Source organism: Microchirus variegatus (assembly GCF_963457635.1).
Source record: "Microchirus variegatus genome assembly, chromosome: 13".
In the NCBI taxonomy this organism is placed as follows: domain Eukaryota; kingdom Metazoa; phylum Chordata; class Actinopteri; order Pleuronectiformes; family Soleidae; genus Microchirus; species Microchirus variegatus.
The window spans coordinates 8,729,444-8,748,195 of NC_139814.1; the positions used below are offsets into that span (position 1 = coordinate 8,729,444).

Genomic DNA, 18,752 nt, shown 5'->3' on the forward strand with positions numbered 1-18,752 from the left:
TCTGGCCTCACTATTGTTGTGTCTGGTGCAGACACTGCTTTATCTGCCGTTTCTGAATTCAGGCCAGGTACTGCTGAGCCTGGCATAGGTGTTATCTCATTTGTTGGTTCCACCTCCGGCCCAGGTGCTGTTTGAGCTGTTGTTACTGAGTCTGGCTTGGGCATTGTGTCTATTATGGTTACTGACTCTGGTCCAGTTGTGGTTGCTTCTTGTACTAGTCCTGGTTCTGCTACTGTTTCCAGATCCTGTCCAAGTGTTGTGTCTAACATGGATCCTGATTCTTTTATTGTTGCTGACTCTGGTGAAGGCTCTGAATTAGCTGTTGTATCTGACTGTGACACATGTATTGTTGATGCTGGTGCAGATGGTTGTTCAGTTGTATACTCTAGCCTAGGCATAGTGGAATCTGGGGCAGAAGGTTCTTCAGTTGTATCTGTCTCTGAGCCAGGCACTGGTGAGTCTGGGGAAGTTGCTGGTTCTGCCTGTGTTTCCAAATCTGGCCTCAGTATTGTTGTGTGTGGTGCAGACACTGCTTTATCTGCCATTTCTGAATTCAGGCCAGGTACTGTTGAGCCTGGCATAGGTGTTATCTCATTTGTTGTTTCCACCTCTGGGCCAGGTGCTGTTTTAACTGTTGTTAGTAAGTCTGGCTTGGGTGTTGTGTCTATTGTTGTTTCTGATTCTGGTCCAGTTGTGGTGGATTCTTGTGCTAGTCCTGGTTCTACTTTTGTTTCCAGTTCCTGTCCAAATGTTGTAGAGTCAGATCCTGCTTCTATTGTAGTTGCTGACTCTGATGTAGGTTCTGCAGTAGCCGTTGTATCTAACTGTGACACATGAATTGTTGATGCTGGTGCAGATGGTTCTTTAGTTGTATACTCTAGCACAGGCATGGTGGACTCTGGCACAGGTATTGAATCTGGGGTAGGTGGTGCTTCACTCATATCCATCTCTGGCACGAGTGAGTCCAGTGCCGATATTTCTCCAGCAGTTGTTTGTGACTCTTTCCCAGGCAATAACTCTTCCTTTGCACCCTTTACACAGTTACATGGTTTGATATCAATTATGTTTTTAACAAGTTCAGCACTTGGGAAGTCCATACTTAAGACTCCTATGCAACCTTGGTTCGTGGAGCTCTTTTTATGTTGGTCCACAAAGCTATAAATCTGCTTGTTAACTTTTTGAGCCCATGTTTTGGGACTGCCAAAAATTGATGCTGCACTGTTACTCAACACAATGTAATCTCCACATAGTTTTGACTTGATATTCCGTATTTTGACTTCCACATTGATCAGCTTGTCATTTTCAAAGAAAAATGAATCATGGTTATGTGTTCCAAAAGATAAAGTGTCACTCTGGAGCAGAACAATCTTGCCCCTTGCCTGTTGCATATCTGGTGCTGACAACTCCATCCATATGTTATTTCTGTACTTTTCAATCAATTTCTTCATCAGTTTTCTGACTTTTCCCTTATATAATCCATGTAATGTTACTTTCACAAGCACAGTCTCACTTCTATGGACATTCAAAAAGTTTACAAAAATCTCAAGTGCTTCTTCAAGATCAATATTTTGCCCAAACAACCAGTGACTATCACTGACAGAAACATGTTCTTGGTTAAACAACCAAATCCTAACATGTATGTCAAAATACCGTATTCCCAATTTAAGTTGTGTGTCCAAAGTCCAAACTTGACATTTAAGAAGAGGTCCTCCATGTAATGATAAGCTTTCATGTGTTCCCGGTATAGAGAGAGCAGATAGTAGAGTCTCATCAGGTATAGATTTCATCCACTCCAAGTTATAAAAATGTGGATCAATGGCTGGGTCATTATTGAAACCTGATCCAGAACCTGAACAGGAGGCAATTCTGGTGGAGGTGGGGGTGGGGGATAGAGATCATATTTTGAGTATTTCTTTCAAATTTTAAATCTGAAAAAGTGTAACTTGTACAAAAAAGTCAGAAAATGTTTAATAAATATCTGTTGTATGTTTTAGCAAGCCATGCAATAAATTTAAAGTGCACCCTTACATCTAATAAAATGTTGTCACAAAATAATAATCAGCAATGTTCAACTTACATAGAGAAAATCCAGATGTAATTGATTGTAATCTCCATAATAGATTATAGGCAGTTTGTTTCCCAGCTGTCCAACAAACGTTTTTTCTTTCCAAATAGTCTTTACATTTTCACTCACCAATCGTTGGCAACAATTTGACAAGCCTTGAAATGCGTTTACCTTGTCACTGTGACTGTTTCAAATATCCACTGCTACGTATTGTAACAGTAAGTGTAATGATAGACTTTAATTTGCATGTTTCTACTCTGCTATCTTTTATTTTGAATGAGAGGGAGAGAAAAAGTAATGAAGAGATGATTTTGTCAGTGTGGCCAACCTTTGCATGTAAGATATTAGACAGCAGTTGGCACAGTAAATGCAGTTGGTAGCTATACTGACTATATGACCAAAAATACTTCCTTTCTTTTAAATAGAGTTATTAATTATTTTTCTTACTTTGTTTTTGCTTTTAAGAATGTTATAGAAGCAGATTAATATAATGCTTTTTACATAGGTTTAGTTAATACGTATAGATACATATTCACTTTTGCCTGGGTTTTTAGTATGTATAAAGTAAGTTTACTACTGCAGAAAGTTTAAATAGTTGACATCAAGCATATAAGTGAGTCTTATTGGTATGGTTTTGTGTTTTGTTTGTTCACACATTGAATGCATACTGTTCCTCCTCTGGTTGGTTGTGCTGTGCTGTGACGTCATTCTTATCCTGGCCAATAAGCTTGTATTATGCCTCTGCTGATCCTCTTCCTGACCACCTGTTGCGTCTTAAGGGGAAAATGTTATCGGCAGAATCATGATCAGATAAGACTTCAACATGTGCAACTCAGTTATAATTGGTAAATCACAACAGGAAAAATCGTATTTTAATTATCAAGAGTATCTTTGATCTACAAGAGGCTAAACTGCTCCGAACACCTAACCTGCACCAGCTTTTGTCCTGGAGCTAATCCCTCCTTTGATTTTGCAAGATGTCCCTGAGAACTCTGCCCGTGGTTTTCATTAACCTTGGTGGGGAGATGCTTTACATACTGGACCAGCGTCTGGAAGCTCACAACACGTCTGATGACAACTCAGAGAAAGGTAGAGGTAAAAAGAGACCTGACAGGCTTGGTAGATTTGTTTTCCTTCCCACTCATCCCTCCCCCTGACAATCTGCAGCACTCAGATGTTAATCTGAGCTTGTGCATCTCACGTTTCCAATGTGCATCACCCTAAATGAATTATATTTGCCTTTCTTTTTTATCCTGTCTTGCAGGAGTATGGTCAGATAATGACAGAAAAAGAGGTATCTAGCGTATTAGTATTTATTTAGCTACTTTCTCTCCTGTAGTTTTTACATGTTGTTAGTTGTAGTTGTACCTATTACTGCAGGTTACATTTACCCTGAAATATTTTAATCCTCCTTTAGTGTTACACATTTTCCCAGTTGTATGATGTCTATTGTTTGCTAGGTTTGTTGATCAGTTGGTACAGTAGTAGTATTTTATTACCACCTCATTCATACAACAGAATTACAGTTAAATGAAGTCTGTAATATTAAGTTGTACTATTGTTCATTTGAGCAAAAACAATGCTAACAGCAAACCAATTCAAATGTTTTATTTAATATAGCTGCCAACTCTCACGCATTGGCCGTGAGACTCACGCATTTGAACAGGGCAGCTGTGGCCTAGTGGTTAGGGCATCAAGCTTGACTGCTCTGGGTTAGCATGTACTTCACCTCACTGTGTGCTGTGTGTGTTCACTAACTCACGGATGGGTTAAAAATGCAGAAATTGGAAATTTCCCCACTGCGGGACTAATAAGGGAATTTTAATCTTAATTTGATTGACTTCTCACAGTCTCACGCCACACGTCCGATTTCTCACGCTGAAGTACACATCATTAAAAACGGTTCTGAATTAGAGTTTGGATTCTCTGCCCTCGATCAAGCATTTGTGTTTTGTTATAGCACGTCGTATTGTGTAAAAAACTTCGGACGTGAACGCATCATTTAAAAACCAGGAAGCATATCGTCAATAGCAACATATGTGTTCATGGCCATGGATGTATAACATGAACTGGATAGAGCAACGCCCCCTCTGCCTTGAAGACAATTTTTACATGGTGGCCACTGTGGGTACTGCAACAGAAAACCCCATGGAGCCCAAAAGAAATTTTCCCATTGACCACAATAGTAAAATAGTAAAAGTGTCCACAGGACACCTCGAGACATGGACACAGGCTTTTATAAATCTTTATATCGTAGTGACACTGCGCATGATATGGGCCCCTATGGGCATATGTGCTGGGTGAGCAGCTTCATAGGAATGAACAGAAGCAAGGGGCGGTGCTCTATCCAGTTCATATTATGCATCCATGTTCATGGAAGCTCGGCTCGGACACATCGTGCTCAGGTGCATCGGGCTTGATTTTTTGGGGCCGATCTAAGCTCTATTCTGAATAGCATAAGCATATGGTGCGAATATCATCCATCCTCTGAAAGGTTTGAAACCGCTCGCACCCGCGATACCTTGACGGTTCGATGGATCGAGTTTCTGGTACAAGACGGGTAATGACACATAAAAATTACATTACATACATTACATAGGATCGAATTCAGGTCTTGACTTATTTACTATTATTATTATTGTTTAAAGCATTATGAGTATTAAGCATTGATAATCCATAAATCTTATTGTCTAAGCTTGGGATGCATAAAATATTACTATAAACAAACATATTGGTTGTGTGGTGTTAACCAGCCATACATTAGCCCCATTTTCTGCTTTTGTGGGGGTTTTTTTGTGTTTAGTTAATGTTTTTGTGTTGTCTGCTTTGCGTTTTTTGATTTGCGTTTCTGTTTTGAGTTAATGTTTTCGTGTTTTCTGCTTTTGATTTGCATTTCGTGATTTGCGTTTGTGTTTTGCACCTCAGGGCCACCGTAGTATTAGTTGTGTTATAGCAGAATTTGTCCATATTTATAGTCAATTTCATTGTTTCTAACACACATAAATATCCTTCATTTAACATTAAAAAGCCAAATACATAAACCAGGTACTATCTCAAATGAAAAGTAATAACTATATTTTAAGGATGTAATACGAATCATAAACATTGTGTATTTACAGTACTTTGTGTACTTTTCATGAACCCAGAGAAACAACCTGTGTGCAGCTTTTTATATCTCGATATAAACTATATACTTTTAGGCTGTATCCCAATCAGAGCCGGACAGTATCAGTACATTTAATTAAGTACAGTAAAATTTTGAGGGATCTGTACTTTACTCTTGTATCATTTTTGGGGAGTATGACTTTACTCAAGTACATTTGAGAAGCAAATATAGCACTATTTACTCCACTACATTTCTATCCATAACCGTGAGTACCCGTTACTTCTTCTAACAAAAAAAACAACTCCATGGTCAGATTTAGTTGAGAGACGAAACCATGGACGAACAATGGATGAAGACGCAGCAAGTCCATCCCGGGAATGTGCCAACACGTGGCCCCACCTCGCCAGACTATTTCAATTTTCTGAACAAGTTAATGATGGTGTTCGCTTCAAGTGTTTGCTGTGTTTACCAAAGCAAAACGTCATCACCGCCAGTGATATTACACATTTATGTAAGCTGAGCATTTGTTTTTATGCTGTGTGTTTAACACAGTCAGGTTCAAAAAGTCCATTCAAACTCTAGCAGAGGTTTGTCAGAGCGTTGCCATTGTGCTATTGCCTTGTGGGCAAGTGAGAAATGTTAAATAAAGCAACATAAAAGGTATAAAGATGGTATTAACAATAATATTAATATTCAAGGTATTAACATTAATATTGTTTATATCGCCGTGTAGGACGTTCCTATACGTAAATGTAAGCACTGTGGCAGTATTAATGCAATATTAAGAAAATGTACTCTTGCTACTCAAGTACTTTTAAAAGCAAGTACTTCAGTACTTTTACTTAAGTAGTCATCTGACTGTAGTACTTTTACTTGTACTTGAGTAAAATTTAGCAAGGGGTATCTGTACTTTTACTCAAGTAATGAAGCTGTGTACTCTGTCCGCCTCTGATCCCAATCTACGAGATTTAAGCCATATCACCCAGCCTTACAGAAATATGAATTAGGTTTTCATTATCATGAATATGAACTCTGTTACGCTGTGCAATTTTTTCAATAGTTTTTTTTCGTTTGTTTTTTAAATAACCTCCTCAAACTGTATGACGTAATCGCATGCAATACCTTAACGAGGGGTGACCAAAATGTCTAAGGGGTTTGATTATCATACGACCGTACGATTAGGAGCTGATCATGAGGGGTTAATCGGTCTCATTACCCCACGTATATACTACACAATGTATGACAATGGCCTGATCCCAAAAGGAGTCACACGAGGGAAAAAACCTGCACAGTGTATGTCCAATTTAACACTCCCTCAGAATTGTGTAATAATTACAAGAATCTTCCCCACGTTTCCACTAATGTGTATGATCCTTTGTGTATGTTTTTTCTGCCTATGCATTAAAACCTGCACACAAACATTAACATGGCTTTTTGTTATGTATTTTTTGCCGAAACCTTCCAGTTGCCATAATATGGCAAACATACATTATGTCCTGAACCTGAGTCCATCTGAACACAGTCGTCACAATATCATGAACTTCAGAAAGTAAAGTCTAAGCAGGATAAACCTCTTCCCTTTTCTGTCCTTTCCTCATTTGTTGTAGTAATGAATGACATCACAGCGACCATGTTCAGTAAAGCCTTTGTTGATGAGCTTCTCAAACCTCAGCAGCTATATTCTCACAGGACTCTAAAAACAGTGCTGACCCGCTTAGCACATGCCTCCATCGTGAGGTTGAACCCGGCCAGCATGGACAAGGTATGCACCAGAGACCAGTGTGGGCAAATTAACCCTCACAAGTTTGCACTGTCAAGTTGATTGATGAGTCTTTTTAATTCTTACTTCTCTTTCCCCCTGCAGCTTTATGAGCTGATGGTTATGCCATTCAAATATCAAGTCTTCCTTTGTCCACGGCCAAAAGACTTGCTGCTCATCACATACAATCACATCGACGCCATCAGGGAACTTGTGAAAGACACTCCTGTGGTTGTGAACCAGGTGGATGAGATGCATCGGAAAATGATAGAGGTATTATTGTCATTAAAGAAACACTGACAACTATAATTGCGTGGAAATGTACTTGAAGTTAGCAGTGTCTACTTTGTTGAGATCAACACCAGTCAAAAGAATCCATACAGTATACGAGTTTTTCCAGCTGTCATTATCATTACACATGTCTCGGGGCGTTTTAACACAGTTGACTTGTCAATGGCGGTTATGGCGGTTACTGGACTAGAATAAGGACAAGCTATAATTATGTAAAACTGAAATGCTATAATAGTGTTCTTATTTACAGTGTATATGTACATCTGAAAATGGGATATATATATATATATATAGCGAATAACACACAACGACCAGCTATTTCTCTACAGACTTCCCTAATGATCTCCACACAGGCTCCGCTGTCGTGTTTGTTTCTGTAATGCTGTCAATCAAAAACTGGTTCCGCCTTACAGACAGTTCCTCCAATCATCATGCAGAAGCTCGGCGTCTGTGGTGCCCACCCTCTGCTCCATTGACTCCCAGAGTAACTAAGCTTCCATGGAAGTGACGTTTTTACGGCATTTTTCCAATAAACGTCAAGCTAACCGCAGTGAAAAAAACTTATGGCCAATTCCAATCCATAATAATTAATCCATAATTAATCCATAATATGGGCCTAAACTAAGATAATACAATGGTTTTCATCATTTTTATATCTCTATTAACAAAGAAAATACTTCATTTGTAGCGTACTCATTTCGCTGCTTTCGGCGCCATCTTTGTTATGGCAAAACACGCAAAGCATTCTGGGTAGCCCTTGCTCCCAAGGCTGGTCTCGGAAAATCTCAATATTGAGGGCGATACAGCCTTTAAACTCGCCCCTCAACTTCATTTTTCTGAGAATCGGGACAGCACTTGCACTAGAGGGAGCGCACATTTTTGAGATTGAGGGTTAAGATTGAGGATTAAGCAAGGAATTGGAATTCACCCTTATTCTGTGTTATCCCATAGAGAATGCCGTTTTAATGCGGAGGCTGCTACGAAAATCACCTAAGACAATCCGAAGTAGTGACACTCTTATTGCGTTCTACGGCACCTTTAGTATTGAAATAAAACAACACAAATAAATACAACACAGTACATAATATTTGACGACATTTCAGAGGAAGCTGAGCTTCGCTTGCTGTCTTAGAACAATCACCACTGGTTTCTCATGAAATATGAGTCACTCTTGATAATCCTGAACCAGAGGCAGCTAAATGGAAAACAGAATACCATCATTCATTTGTCTTCCTTTGCTTTTTCCTATTGTGACATAAAAAGGTGCTGCATCCCGTGTTACCTGTTTTTTTTTTCTCTTCCTCCTGATGTAGGTGTACTCTTCGTTATCAGAGGGTGAATTCCAGCTGCTCAGACAAACACTGCTCGTTTTTTTTCAAGACATGCATGTCCGCGTGAGTTACTGTCATCAGCCCAACAAGTCAAAGCAATTGTTTTTATTCTTTACCAATACCATCTGTCATCTTCGATTCCCAGTTGTCACTTTTTCTGAAGACTAAAATCCAGAATCCTAATGGACGCTTTGCCCTGTCAACGTCAGGCCCAGTGCCTCATGGTATATATGTTCCTGGCTTAATTAGGTAGGCAAAACATTGGAAATCCATGTCCTTGATTTCAAGGGTTTAGAATGTTCTGTCGTCCACACTTCACATATTACAATGAGTTTTATATTTAAGGCCTGAGCCCTCACACAGTAGTGCGAGGACCTGTTGGAATTCCTGGAATTGTGGCCCGACACAGGATACGACTCATTTTTGTTGTGTGCGCCCGGCACATTATGGCGACTGCAAACCTAGTTTTAGCCTTTAGCTTCATATCAGAAACCCTTTGTGAGGACAAATCAGTTATATTTTGAGGCTAACACTTGCTAACTAAAGGTAAGGTTAGCCTTAATCTAACATCATCCTATGCAATGGAATTGCGGAAAGATTATCTATTTTTTCCATATTTGTTAGTAACAATTCCTGCATTTTATATAAACTAGATAACATTTGTATTTATGAGCAAGGGACATTAATCATTTAATATCTAATCTACAATAATTTTACATATTGGTCATGATTTTAGGCTACAACCACTGTGCGAAATACAGGGGGGTCTGGGGGGGTTAGACCATGTTACAGTGTTATTGGAAAGCATGTTCTTTTCCTAAAAACTTTTGTAATTTCAGTTTTACATATATAATCTACATACATAATACACTTTGCATTCTTTCTTATCCTTTTAAACCAGACAAAATTTCATTTATTTTATTTCTAATTGTGTATTTTTAAAGGTGCCATGTGTAAGAATGTGGCCAAAAACGGTTACTACATTCACATCAAAATACAGAGGTCTTTTAGGCTTCGTTTTCTGACGTAACTGGCAACCCGTGGTTGCTCGGCAGCTGAGACTCTACTTACTGCAATGATTGGTATACAGCAGTAGGTGGCGCCGCATGCCAAAACATGATTTTAAAGACTGCAAATCATGTTTATGTTCTGAAATCATGTTTTGGCATGTGGCGCCACCTACCGCCGTCTACCAATCATTGCAGTCAGTCGAGTCTCAGCTGCCTAAAAGACCTTGGTATTTTGAATTTGAATGTAGTCACAGTTTTTGGCCACATTCTTACATATGGTGCTTTAATAATAGCTGTGGAAAAGGCCCACACAAGCCCACATCTGACAGGGAAGATAGCCAATACTGCAGCGTGGCACGTGGGGTGGTGAAACAGTATTGCGCAACAAATGGGAAACAGTATTTCGTACACTGGCTACAACTAACTATATCTATTATTTTCGTAAGCGATGAGCGATGAATCTGCCGATTATTTTCTGTAAAAGTATACAATACAACATTTCAGTCAAAAGACAATCCAGCGCATCTTACAGCCACAGTCATTCTTGCTTAACCTGGCGCGAGACAGCTGATGCAACTGTGCAGACTCTACTGACAAGATAATATGACTGAGTCCCACTAAGTCTGAGAAATGTCTCTTTCCAAGATGCTACAAATTATTCCAGAGTGTCATCATCGTTTTCCTGTTTCCACAGGGCCTTTGACAGCAAGGCCAGAGAAGTGAGACGCAGCCAGTTCCCCACAGGAGGAACTTACAGCAGCCCTGTCAGAGAGGGATGTTTTGAGCTGCGTGGAGACAGAGTCATCACCCTGGGTGTGAACATGTATGCATGCTTTGTAGTGGGATGTGGGAACAACACGCACATGTAACCATCGATGTACAGTTTCACACCATGTTCTTTTTTTTTGATGGATTTTAAGGTATACTGTGAACCACCCAGAGAAGACACAGACATGCAAGGCTCCGCCTGTCAAGGTTTGTAGCCATCTCCATCACACACGTATGTCATGTACCATTGGCGTAATTAAAAGGGTGTCAACAACTTAAACACTGTGTAGATATATGACGCTCACTGTCGCATGATGATCGCAGTATATAGTCTAACCACAGTGGATTGAAATGTAATTAAAATATTTTTGTTTTAAGGACATTTTTGGCTCATTTGAGTCATACCCAACCCAATTATTATTCTATGTACTTTCCTTCATCATTTATAATAATCTATTTACTATTGTTATTATTATTTCTCTTAATTCAACTTTTTTTTAAACACTTTATTTGTCATTTTCCAATGATCATACAAAACAGTGGAATTATTTGTTTTATAAATAACCACAGAAAACGATCCAGATGATAAACAGAGACAAATCAAAACCCAAAATCAGCATGACAAAATCGACATAGGCAACAGGAAAAGACAAAAACCTCATAAACAAAAAAATTATAAATCAAAGAAAAAAGAAAGCAAGTGCACCCAATACTTTTTGTTACAGGATTATTCAAGGGTAGGTGTAATCATTCAGAGTTCGGGTAAAATTGCAGGTAAATTGTTCACATAAGTTATTAGAGGGTCTCAGGTTTTGTGGAATCTGCTGATGGAACCGTTGAGGGTACGTCTGATCTTTTCCATCTTAAGGTTCTGCATAACGTCCCTAATCCAGTGGTGACGTGATGGAGGAGTAACAGCCTTCCAAATATTCTTGCTAATTTAACTTTTGAGAAGTGCAATCTGTGCAGCACCTTAAACTGTATTACAGCGTGTCTGGAACACATAGAAGAATAGTGGATCCTAGTAAGAGTCATATGCCATTCGTCATCGGACAGTTGGTCCCCCAAGTCATTTTCCCACTGTTCTCGAATATGTACAATAGAGTGGTTGCAGCTATCGATAATATGGGAATAAATAAATGATATTCTGCTTTTATTCCGTTTATTGACTCTTAACAGGGAATCCAGAGGTAATATAGAACTGTTCCAGCAGAGGAGTGAGGTTACTTTTAAATAGACTGTAATAGGATTTGGTGACTTTTACACCTCGATATGAAAATGACTCAGCACATAACTTAAATGGTAGATTAGGATATTCTCTAGCATTACTACTAATGGGGAAGTATTCACTTTTATTAAAATTTAGTTTGTATCCAGATATGTTTCCAAATTCCTGCAAAACTCTTAGAAGTTCAGGGGTAGATGTGATAGGGCTGGTGACATAAAGTAATAAATCGTCTGCATAAAGCGTGACAGTGTGAGTTATGAGTTAATGCCTTGTATAATATTATTGGATCTGAGAGCTATTGCAAGTGGTTCTATAGCTAGAACGAAAAGCAACGGATTCACCTTATTTCGTCCCTCTGTGAAGAGGAAAGTACTCTGATGAGATGCCATTGGTATAAACTGAGGCAGTTGGATCAGTGTAAATGAGCACGGGCCAAAACCAAACCTGCTAGAAGAATTGTCTCAAGCCGGAGTGCAATGACCTTTGAGAGCACTTTGCCATCACAGTTCGTCAAGCTAATTGGTCTGTACGATGAGCAATCACAAGGGTCCTTATTCTTTTTTAATAACAGTGTAATAGATGTTATTCTCCATTGCTTCTGCATAAACTGAGAGAATTTTTTATAAAAATCAGTTGGAAACCCATCGGGGCCAGGGGGCTTTCCCACTCTGAAGGGACATTATTGCATTGTTCATTTCCTCCAGCGTCAACATTTGTTCCAATCGCCCGTTAGAGCCGGAGTCAATTGTAGGGAATGTTCAGATTAGAAAAAAAAGATGGCAAATGTGATCCAGTGTTGAATTTGAAGAATATGATTTAGAATAGAACTCTGTAAAGCAGTTAATAATAAGATAATCTGATGTTCCTTTTTGAGGAACCATCAGTATAGCATAATCAATCAATCAATCAATCAATCTTTATTTGTATAGCCCACAGTTTACAAAACATAGTTTGTCTCACGGGACTTCACAGGGTTGGTAACATCCTCTGTCCTTAGACCTTCGACCAGGGTAAGGAAAAACTACAAGGAAAAAACCTTTATAACAGGGGAAAAGGGTAGAAACTTTAGGGAGAACCACAGGTGAGGGATCCACTCCCTGGACGGACAGACATGCAGTAGATGTTACCCAAAACATACAATACATAATGGGTTAGGGTTAGGGTTAATTTGCGAAATAATAAGAGAGGCTGCTTTTTGACGGAGTTGACTGGCTAATAATTTAGAAGGTTTATCCCCCTCTTCATAGAATCTACGAGATTAAAGGATGAGCCTCTCTGCTTGGGTGGTAGTTAAGAGATCAAATTCAGTTTGTATGCCTACTCTCCTCCTAATCAGATCAGGGGTCAGGGAGCCAGCTATGAGTCCGTCCAGAGTATTTCCAAAGATAGCCCCTTTTATACTTCATTTTCCTAATATGGGCAGAACGGGAAATAATCTGCCCGCTGAAATATGCTTGAAGAGAGTTGAAGCTGAGATACCATCAGTCCTGTTTACCTGCAGAAAAAAATCAATTTGTTCTGTAACAAACTTTACAAAGTCTGAATCTGCCAGCAGAAGTGTGTCAAGCTGCCATGTCTGTTTTGTCCTCTGACTCGGAAGAGTTACTTTAATGTTCACGACCAAAATAAATCTATCCTGGAAAAGGACTTGTGTACATTAGAGTAATATGAATACTCCCTCTTGGTAGGGTGCTTAAATCTCCATGGGTCTATAAATGTATGTATATCTATGAACGATTGGATTGTTTGCACGGATTTAGATGGCCTCAGTACTAGAAAGACAGTACTCAGACTGGGAAGAATGATCCCAGGTAGAATCCAATACCAGATTGTAATCCCCAGACATAATCAAGTGATGACTATGTAGATTAGGGATGGTTTAGCATCCTTTTAAAAAAATTATCATCATCAAAGTTCGGACCGTAGACATTAACCAATACTAAGTGAAGTTGAAACAGCTCTCCCATAATTAAACATTTTAATTTACTAATATATCACATTTAAAGCTAGGCCAAGCCAGGATGGACAACCACATAAACAACAAATAAATAAAATAACAATCAGAAAAAGGGTATTAAGATAAGAAAAATAAGTTATTAGATATTTAAACATGTTGAACATGAACTGTATGCTACTGCAATAATATATTATTGTTTGTGCACTATGCAGACGGTAGATAAGTGTTTCACTTTATGCTGTATTTAGTAGGTTACATTGTATAATTATCTCATATACGTTTATGTTTTGCATATTATGAACACAAAAATTCCCCAGTTTCAGACCAGTTCTCTCAGTCATCATATGTTTTCCTTTCGTTGTGTGTTATATAAACAGTACGCTTACTGATTTTATCATCATTCTGCAGACGAATGACTCTCCCAATCCATTGGCCAAGGAGGAGCTGAATCTGCTGGCACGTCTGATGGGAAGCATGAAGGACGAGAACAAGTCCAAAACTGAAACTGGGTTTTGGATCAACCTGTTTACCACAGATGAAGAGGAGGAGCAAGCGTGAGTTTTCATCTTTTGCTTTTTGTCTTGTGTCTTTGTTCATGCTATTCTCACAAATACTTTATTTCTGTCATTTTTTGGGGGGTTAACAGGAGTGATTCAAGAGGAGCTGATGACTCTAGGTTTGGAGTGATAAATATTCAGGCCATGCAGGTAGAGTGATGTAACACTGCTGACTGCATGTATTTGTTTTTGCAAATTTTAAAGCTGAGAGAGAGAGAGTATGCAAACATGTTACAAGTGTGACATTAACACGCGGTTTTAATATTATTTTGAGATAACATTTTATAATGTCCTCTTTGTTATGAACATTCGTTGAGTTTGGATCTTGTCGTCCCAGGATGAACAGGCTGCGACTGAACTCTCTCGAATCGCCGGCCAGTTTGCAGAACAAGAACAGCCTGAATTTAGCAGCTGTAACAAAGGAGATGACCTGCTGGCCATGATGGATGACCTTTGACCCTAATCAGACACTGGTGCTGGTGATAAAGTTAAAGATGTTTGAGTGAGACTTATTTTGAAACTTTGTAGCCTAAAAGACTCTCATCACTGGTTCAATGTATATATTGTTTTGTGTTTAATATCAGTTTATCATCATGTCTCACCTACAATTATTAGTGTATTTTACAAATCGTGTTTTTACACTGATGCAAATGTGAGGACATGCTAATATTTATATTTCAGATTCAGTGTATTTTATTAAGTATTATTTTATTTTCCCATAAAGTACAAAGTATTTATTAAAATGTGTGTGTGCATCAGTGCATTTTTTTTTAATGCTTGTCCATTATTATATTAAGTAAAAAAAAAATTAACATTAAAATTAGTGTTCTATCAAAAATGTATGGTGTACATTTGTAAACTAATTGTATTCATTTATTTTATTAAGTATTTCTTATAATGTACTAGAAACTGTTTTATCAATTCACATTATTATACCGTGCATTTTTTGTTATTTTTTTTATATAAAATGAGTGGGATACATTTATATATATTATTTATTTACTATTATTTATTTTTATTATTTATATTATATATTATTTATATATTATATATCATTTATATTTATATTTATATACATATACATTTATATGTATATGTGTGTGTGTTCATGCGTTTCCTGCAGCCGCCGGAGGAGGGCACTGTTGTTTTGTTTTAACGTAATCTCAGTCTCAGGATATGACGTGATTACGTTACGTCTCCTCTGTGTGACGCTGTTCGTGCGGAAACTTAAACCAACCTGCTTTATGTCCGGCGTCTGCAATGATCTGGCGCAGCTTTGTTCATGAAACAGAGTTTTAGCCGCTGCAGGTAAATGTTACTGACAACATGTGACGCTGACAAGTTCATATTTGATCTTTTTAGAGTGTGTTCCACGTTATTTAGCTGCTGCTGCTAAAGCTAACAGTCAGTAATAATGCTGGCTAAATTAGCGTCTACCAAACATCAACCAAAAGAGTTTTAATGTCTCTACTTAAACAAACAGACATGAAGTTAGCGTCATATTTTGGAGCCGTTTGTAAACCAGCGTTTTGGTATTTTGTTTTTGAAAGATAAGAGGAATTCTCTGTTGTTTTCCAAGTGCTGAACGTTGATTTTTGTAGCCGACTCCAGACGCACACATGGAGTCAGAGAGAGGTGAATCCCCACCGCCATCTTCCAATCCAGTGGAGGTCGTCAACTCCATCCGTGAGCGTACGATTGCAGAGAACAGCATGGTGGTGCTGCTGCAGGGTCTGCACGGAGAGGTGACCACGGTGGACCTGAGGAACGAGAGCACGGCCCGGGGGCGTGTGGTCAACGTGGACGCCTTCATGAACATACGCCTGGAGGGGGTGCTGTACAGGGACCGCAGTGGTCGACTCACTCAGCTGCAGGACATGTTTATCACTGGCAGGAATGTCCGCTATGTTCATATCCCAGACCACGTGGACATAATGAAGACCATACAGAGCCAGCTGGCCAAGATCCACAGAGTCCGCAACTTTGCCAGTCAAGGAGGAGGAAGAAAAGAGTTCAAGAAAGCCAAGTAACTCATTATCCTTTTTTTTTGTACAAAGACACAAACAACTCTCTGCTGTGTGCTTACTGTGCAAGTGTGGAGGCGACATGGAGTTTTTCTTTAAAAAATGTTTGTGATGCGTCACTGTTGATCATTGATGGATTACTGGACATTTGGTCATGAGGTTAAGAAAAGTGGTACAGCCTTATTATTCTGGCTGGTCACAACTGCTGAAGATCAGCTTACACAATAAAACATAATTTTTCTGACGTTTTGTATTATCTCTTTTGCAATCTTTGCTGGGTTTTATCTATATGACAAAACTCTCTCTTATATTTAGAATAATGGTGAAGCCATTGTAAAGTAAAGAGACTTCACTTCAATTCAATTTCTTTTGTCCTTGGTGAAATCTGCACCACCACACAGATTAATTTTTTATTTAGAAAATAGACACAGTACACATTAATGAACACTTCCATTTAAATGTGCTGGACTGTAACCACGGGTTCATTTCCATCTGTGGTCCATTGACAGGTTGTTCTAATGTGATTAACCCACAGAAAAAGTCCAGTTAATGATCTATTGGACAATAATTATAGATGTCAAAGAGCTGAAGGTGACCAGTCATCACTTATTGGGACTGAAGTGTGTACTCTCTGGGCAGCTCATGGCCAAGAGGAAAGGAATTGGGCTTGTAACCAATGGGCTTCCAGTTCAAACCCTGAGATGGGTCAAGGACTTGGGTTTCTCTGAGCAAGGCACCAAATCCCCATTGGTACAGAAAAGTGTTGCCCACTGCTTGTGTGTGTTCACTCCTGGTGTGTAATAAGGAGATTAAATTGAAAGGACAAATTCACTATTACTTAATTGTGTGTACAAAAATAGCTAGTTAATAAACTACTTAATTCAAAGCTCAAAAATATTTGTTCACAGTATGTATTACTGCATAGGCCTTTGATTTTTTGAGGCTGTGTTGACGATCTCAAATTGAATTTTTTCAAAGTAAAGAACCGAACGCGCTTGAGTTAAATGGTTTGTATTTATATAGCACTTTTCTAGTATTGATGACTACACTGCAGTTTTGCCACTCACACCTTCATACAGCACATCTTCTATCACTTATCTCCCATTTAAAAGCTGTCATTAGCAATGTGGGGTTACGTGTTTTGCCCAAGGACACATCAGCATGTACACTAGCAGAGCCAGGAATCGAACCCACAGCCTTCAATTTGAAAGATGACTCGGTCTACCACTGAGAATAACAACAAAAATATCACCCAAAACTTACACTCTACAGCTTTAATTACAGTACGTTTTAATTTAAAAGGGAGCTGTTTTGACAAATAGGGTTAGGGTAAGAAGTTTTCATTTAAAAGGAAGCTATTGTGATGAATAGTGAGTGTGGGTGTGTGCCAGAGGCTCTGTGTATCTGCTCTCGAGTCATCCTGTCATCCACCACAAAGCCCATCTGTCTTTCTGGCGATGATACCAGCCCAGAGTTAATAACTGCCCATACGCAGGAAAACATTAGTCACATTCACTGACAGTGTGGTGGAGAGAAAAACAAGTGGTCACGTTGCACCTCACAAACATCCCTGCTGCAGCGACCTGTCACTCCCTCGTGCTCTGCTGTGACAGTCGAGCCTGGATGGGACTTATTGCTTTCAAGCCAATTGAGATGAGCAGAGTGGCTGAAAGGAAGAGAGTGTTTCACTTGGAAAGTGCCGCCTCAGTCTTCTGCTGATGCACAAATACGATTGGGAATTTGAGGAATTTGCAAAGGGGTATGTTATTCCTAGGCAGTGTCAGGAAGAGGACAAGCCTGACATAACACCAGCAGTGGAGGGAAGGATGGATAGATGGAAGGATGGGTGTGTGTGTGTGTGTGCACTCTCAGCAGCTGTATCATTTCAACACAGAAGCATTACATTAAGACTAAGAGGAATCCACACACAGGAATTTCCCTCTGGCAGTGTGGTCATTGTTTTTCCTCTGAGTGTTTTTAGGGACATGTATTTTTTTATGTTTGTTTTAAAACCAATGTTGGGAGCGTCTGAATGACAGCAGCCCACGTAATGACTGCTTACTGTTTGGCTGAAAACACCACCGAGTGCCACATCAACACTCTACAGACTCAGAATAGCACTTTACAGAGGCTCCACCGCATGAACAGTCTCTTTTACAACACATAACACAGACTGGTTTGGTGTCACTGGCTCCACCAGTGTTTAAAGTATTCATGTCCTGCAGTAGAAGTGCCAATTTAAAAGTACAAGTAGTACATATTGTATATTTTACCCATGGAAAATAAGTCCCTGAGTTCAGTTCTTGAAATAATCCAATAGATAATAAATGTTACCTGAAGTTTCACATGCATATTTAAAATGAAATGCTTCTTATCACTTTAACTCAGGTGCATTTTATATGGAAATATTGCTTTGTACCTATATTTATTACATACCTTTAGTAACTAGATAGAAAGCACATGATCAGCATCGTCATCAATAAATGTTTGACTGTTCATGTCATTTTCTTTTTTTTTGATCTACATGTTTTTGTGTTTTGATGTAAAATATTAAAATCATAAAAAGAAAGATTTGTTCAAACTTAAGTGAAGATGTTATTAAAGTAAGAGAGTGAAATGTACTAAAAGTATAACAAGTCGATAGTATTTCAAAGAA

The 18,752-nt window shown here is 38.8% G+C and overlaps 2 protein-coding genes across 3 annotated transcripts; both read left to right on the forward strand.

Moving 5' to 3' along the window:
* Positions 1-3,042: 3,042 nt before the first annotated feature.
* Positions 3,043-14,529, forward strand: oscp1a (organic solute carrier partner 1a; the record flags this gene model as incomplete). The annotated part of the gene is made up of 11 exons (XM_083899278.1): positions 3,043-3,154; positions 3,330-3,359; positions 6,779-6,933; positions 7,036-7,203; positions 8,535-8,615; positions 8,698-8,801; positions 10,257-10,385; positions 10,483-10,537; positions 13,924-14,069; positions 14,162-14,222; positions 14,410-14,529. 11 exons carry the CDS (start codon positions 3,043-3,045, stop codon positions 14,527-14,529), a joined length of 1,161 nt encoding a protein of 386 aa, XP_083755404.1.
* A 752-nt stretch (positions 14,530-15,281) lies between these two features.
* Positions 15,282-16,340, forward strand: lsm10 (LSM10, U7 small nuclear RNA associated). 2 transcript variants are annotated; one of them, XM_083899333.1, is made up of 2 exons: positions 15,282-15,380; positions 15,674-16,340. In XM_083899333.1, the coding sequence occupies exon 2, from the start codon at positions 15,692-15,694 to the stop codon at positions 16,100-16,102; it is 411 nt and encodes a 136-aa protein (XP_083755459.1). In that variant the 5' UTR covers positions 15,282-15,380; positions 15,674-15,691; the 3' UTR covers positions 16,103-16,340. The 2 variants fall into 2 exon arrangements, with proteins under 2 accessions (XP_083755459.1, XP_083755460.1); XM_083899334.1 differs by having other exon boundaries at positions 15,291-15,380; positions 15,652-16,340.
* Positions 16,341-18,752: the final 2,412 nt, after the last annotated feature.

Bases quoted from the DNA above. Each gene is read 5' to 3' on its own strand.
- lsm10 (XM_083899333.1), top strand. From the start codon at position 15,692: ATGGAGTCAGAGAGAGGTGAATCCCCACCGCCATCTTCCAATCCAGTG.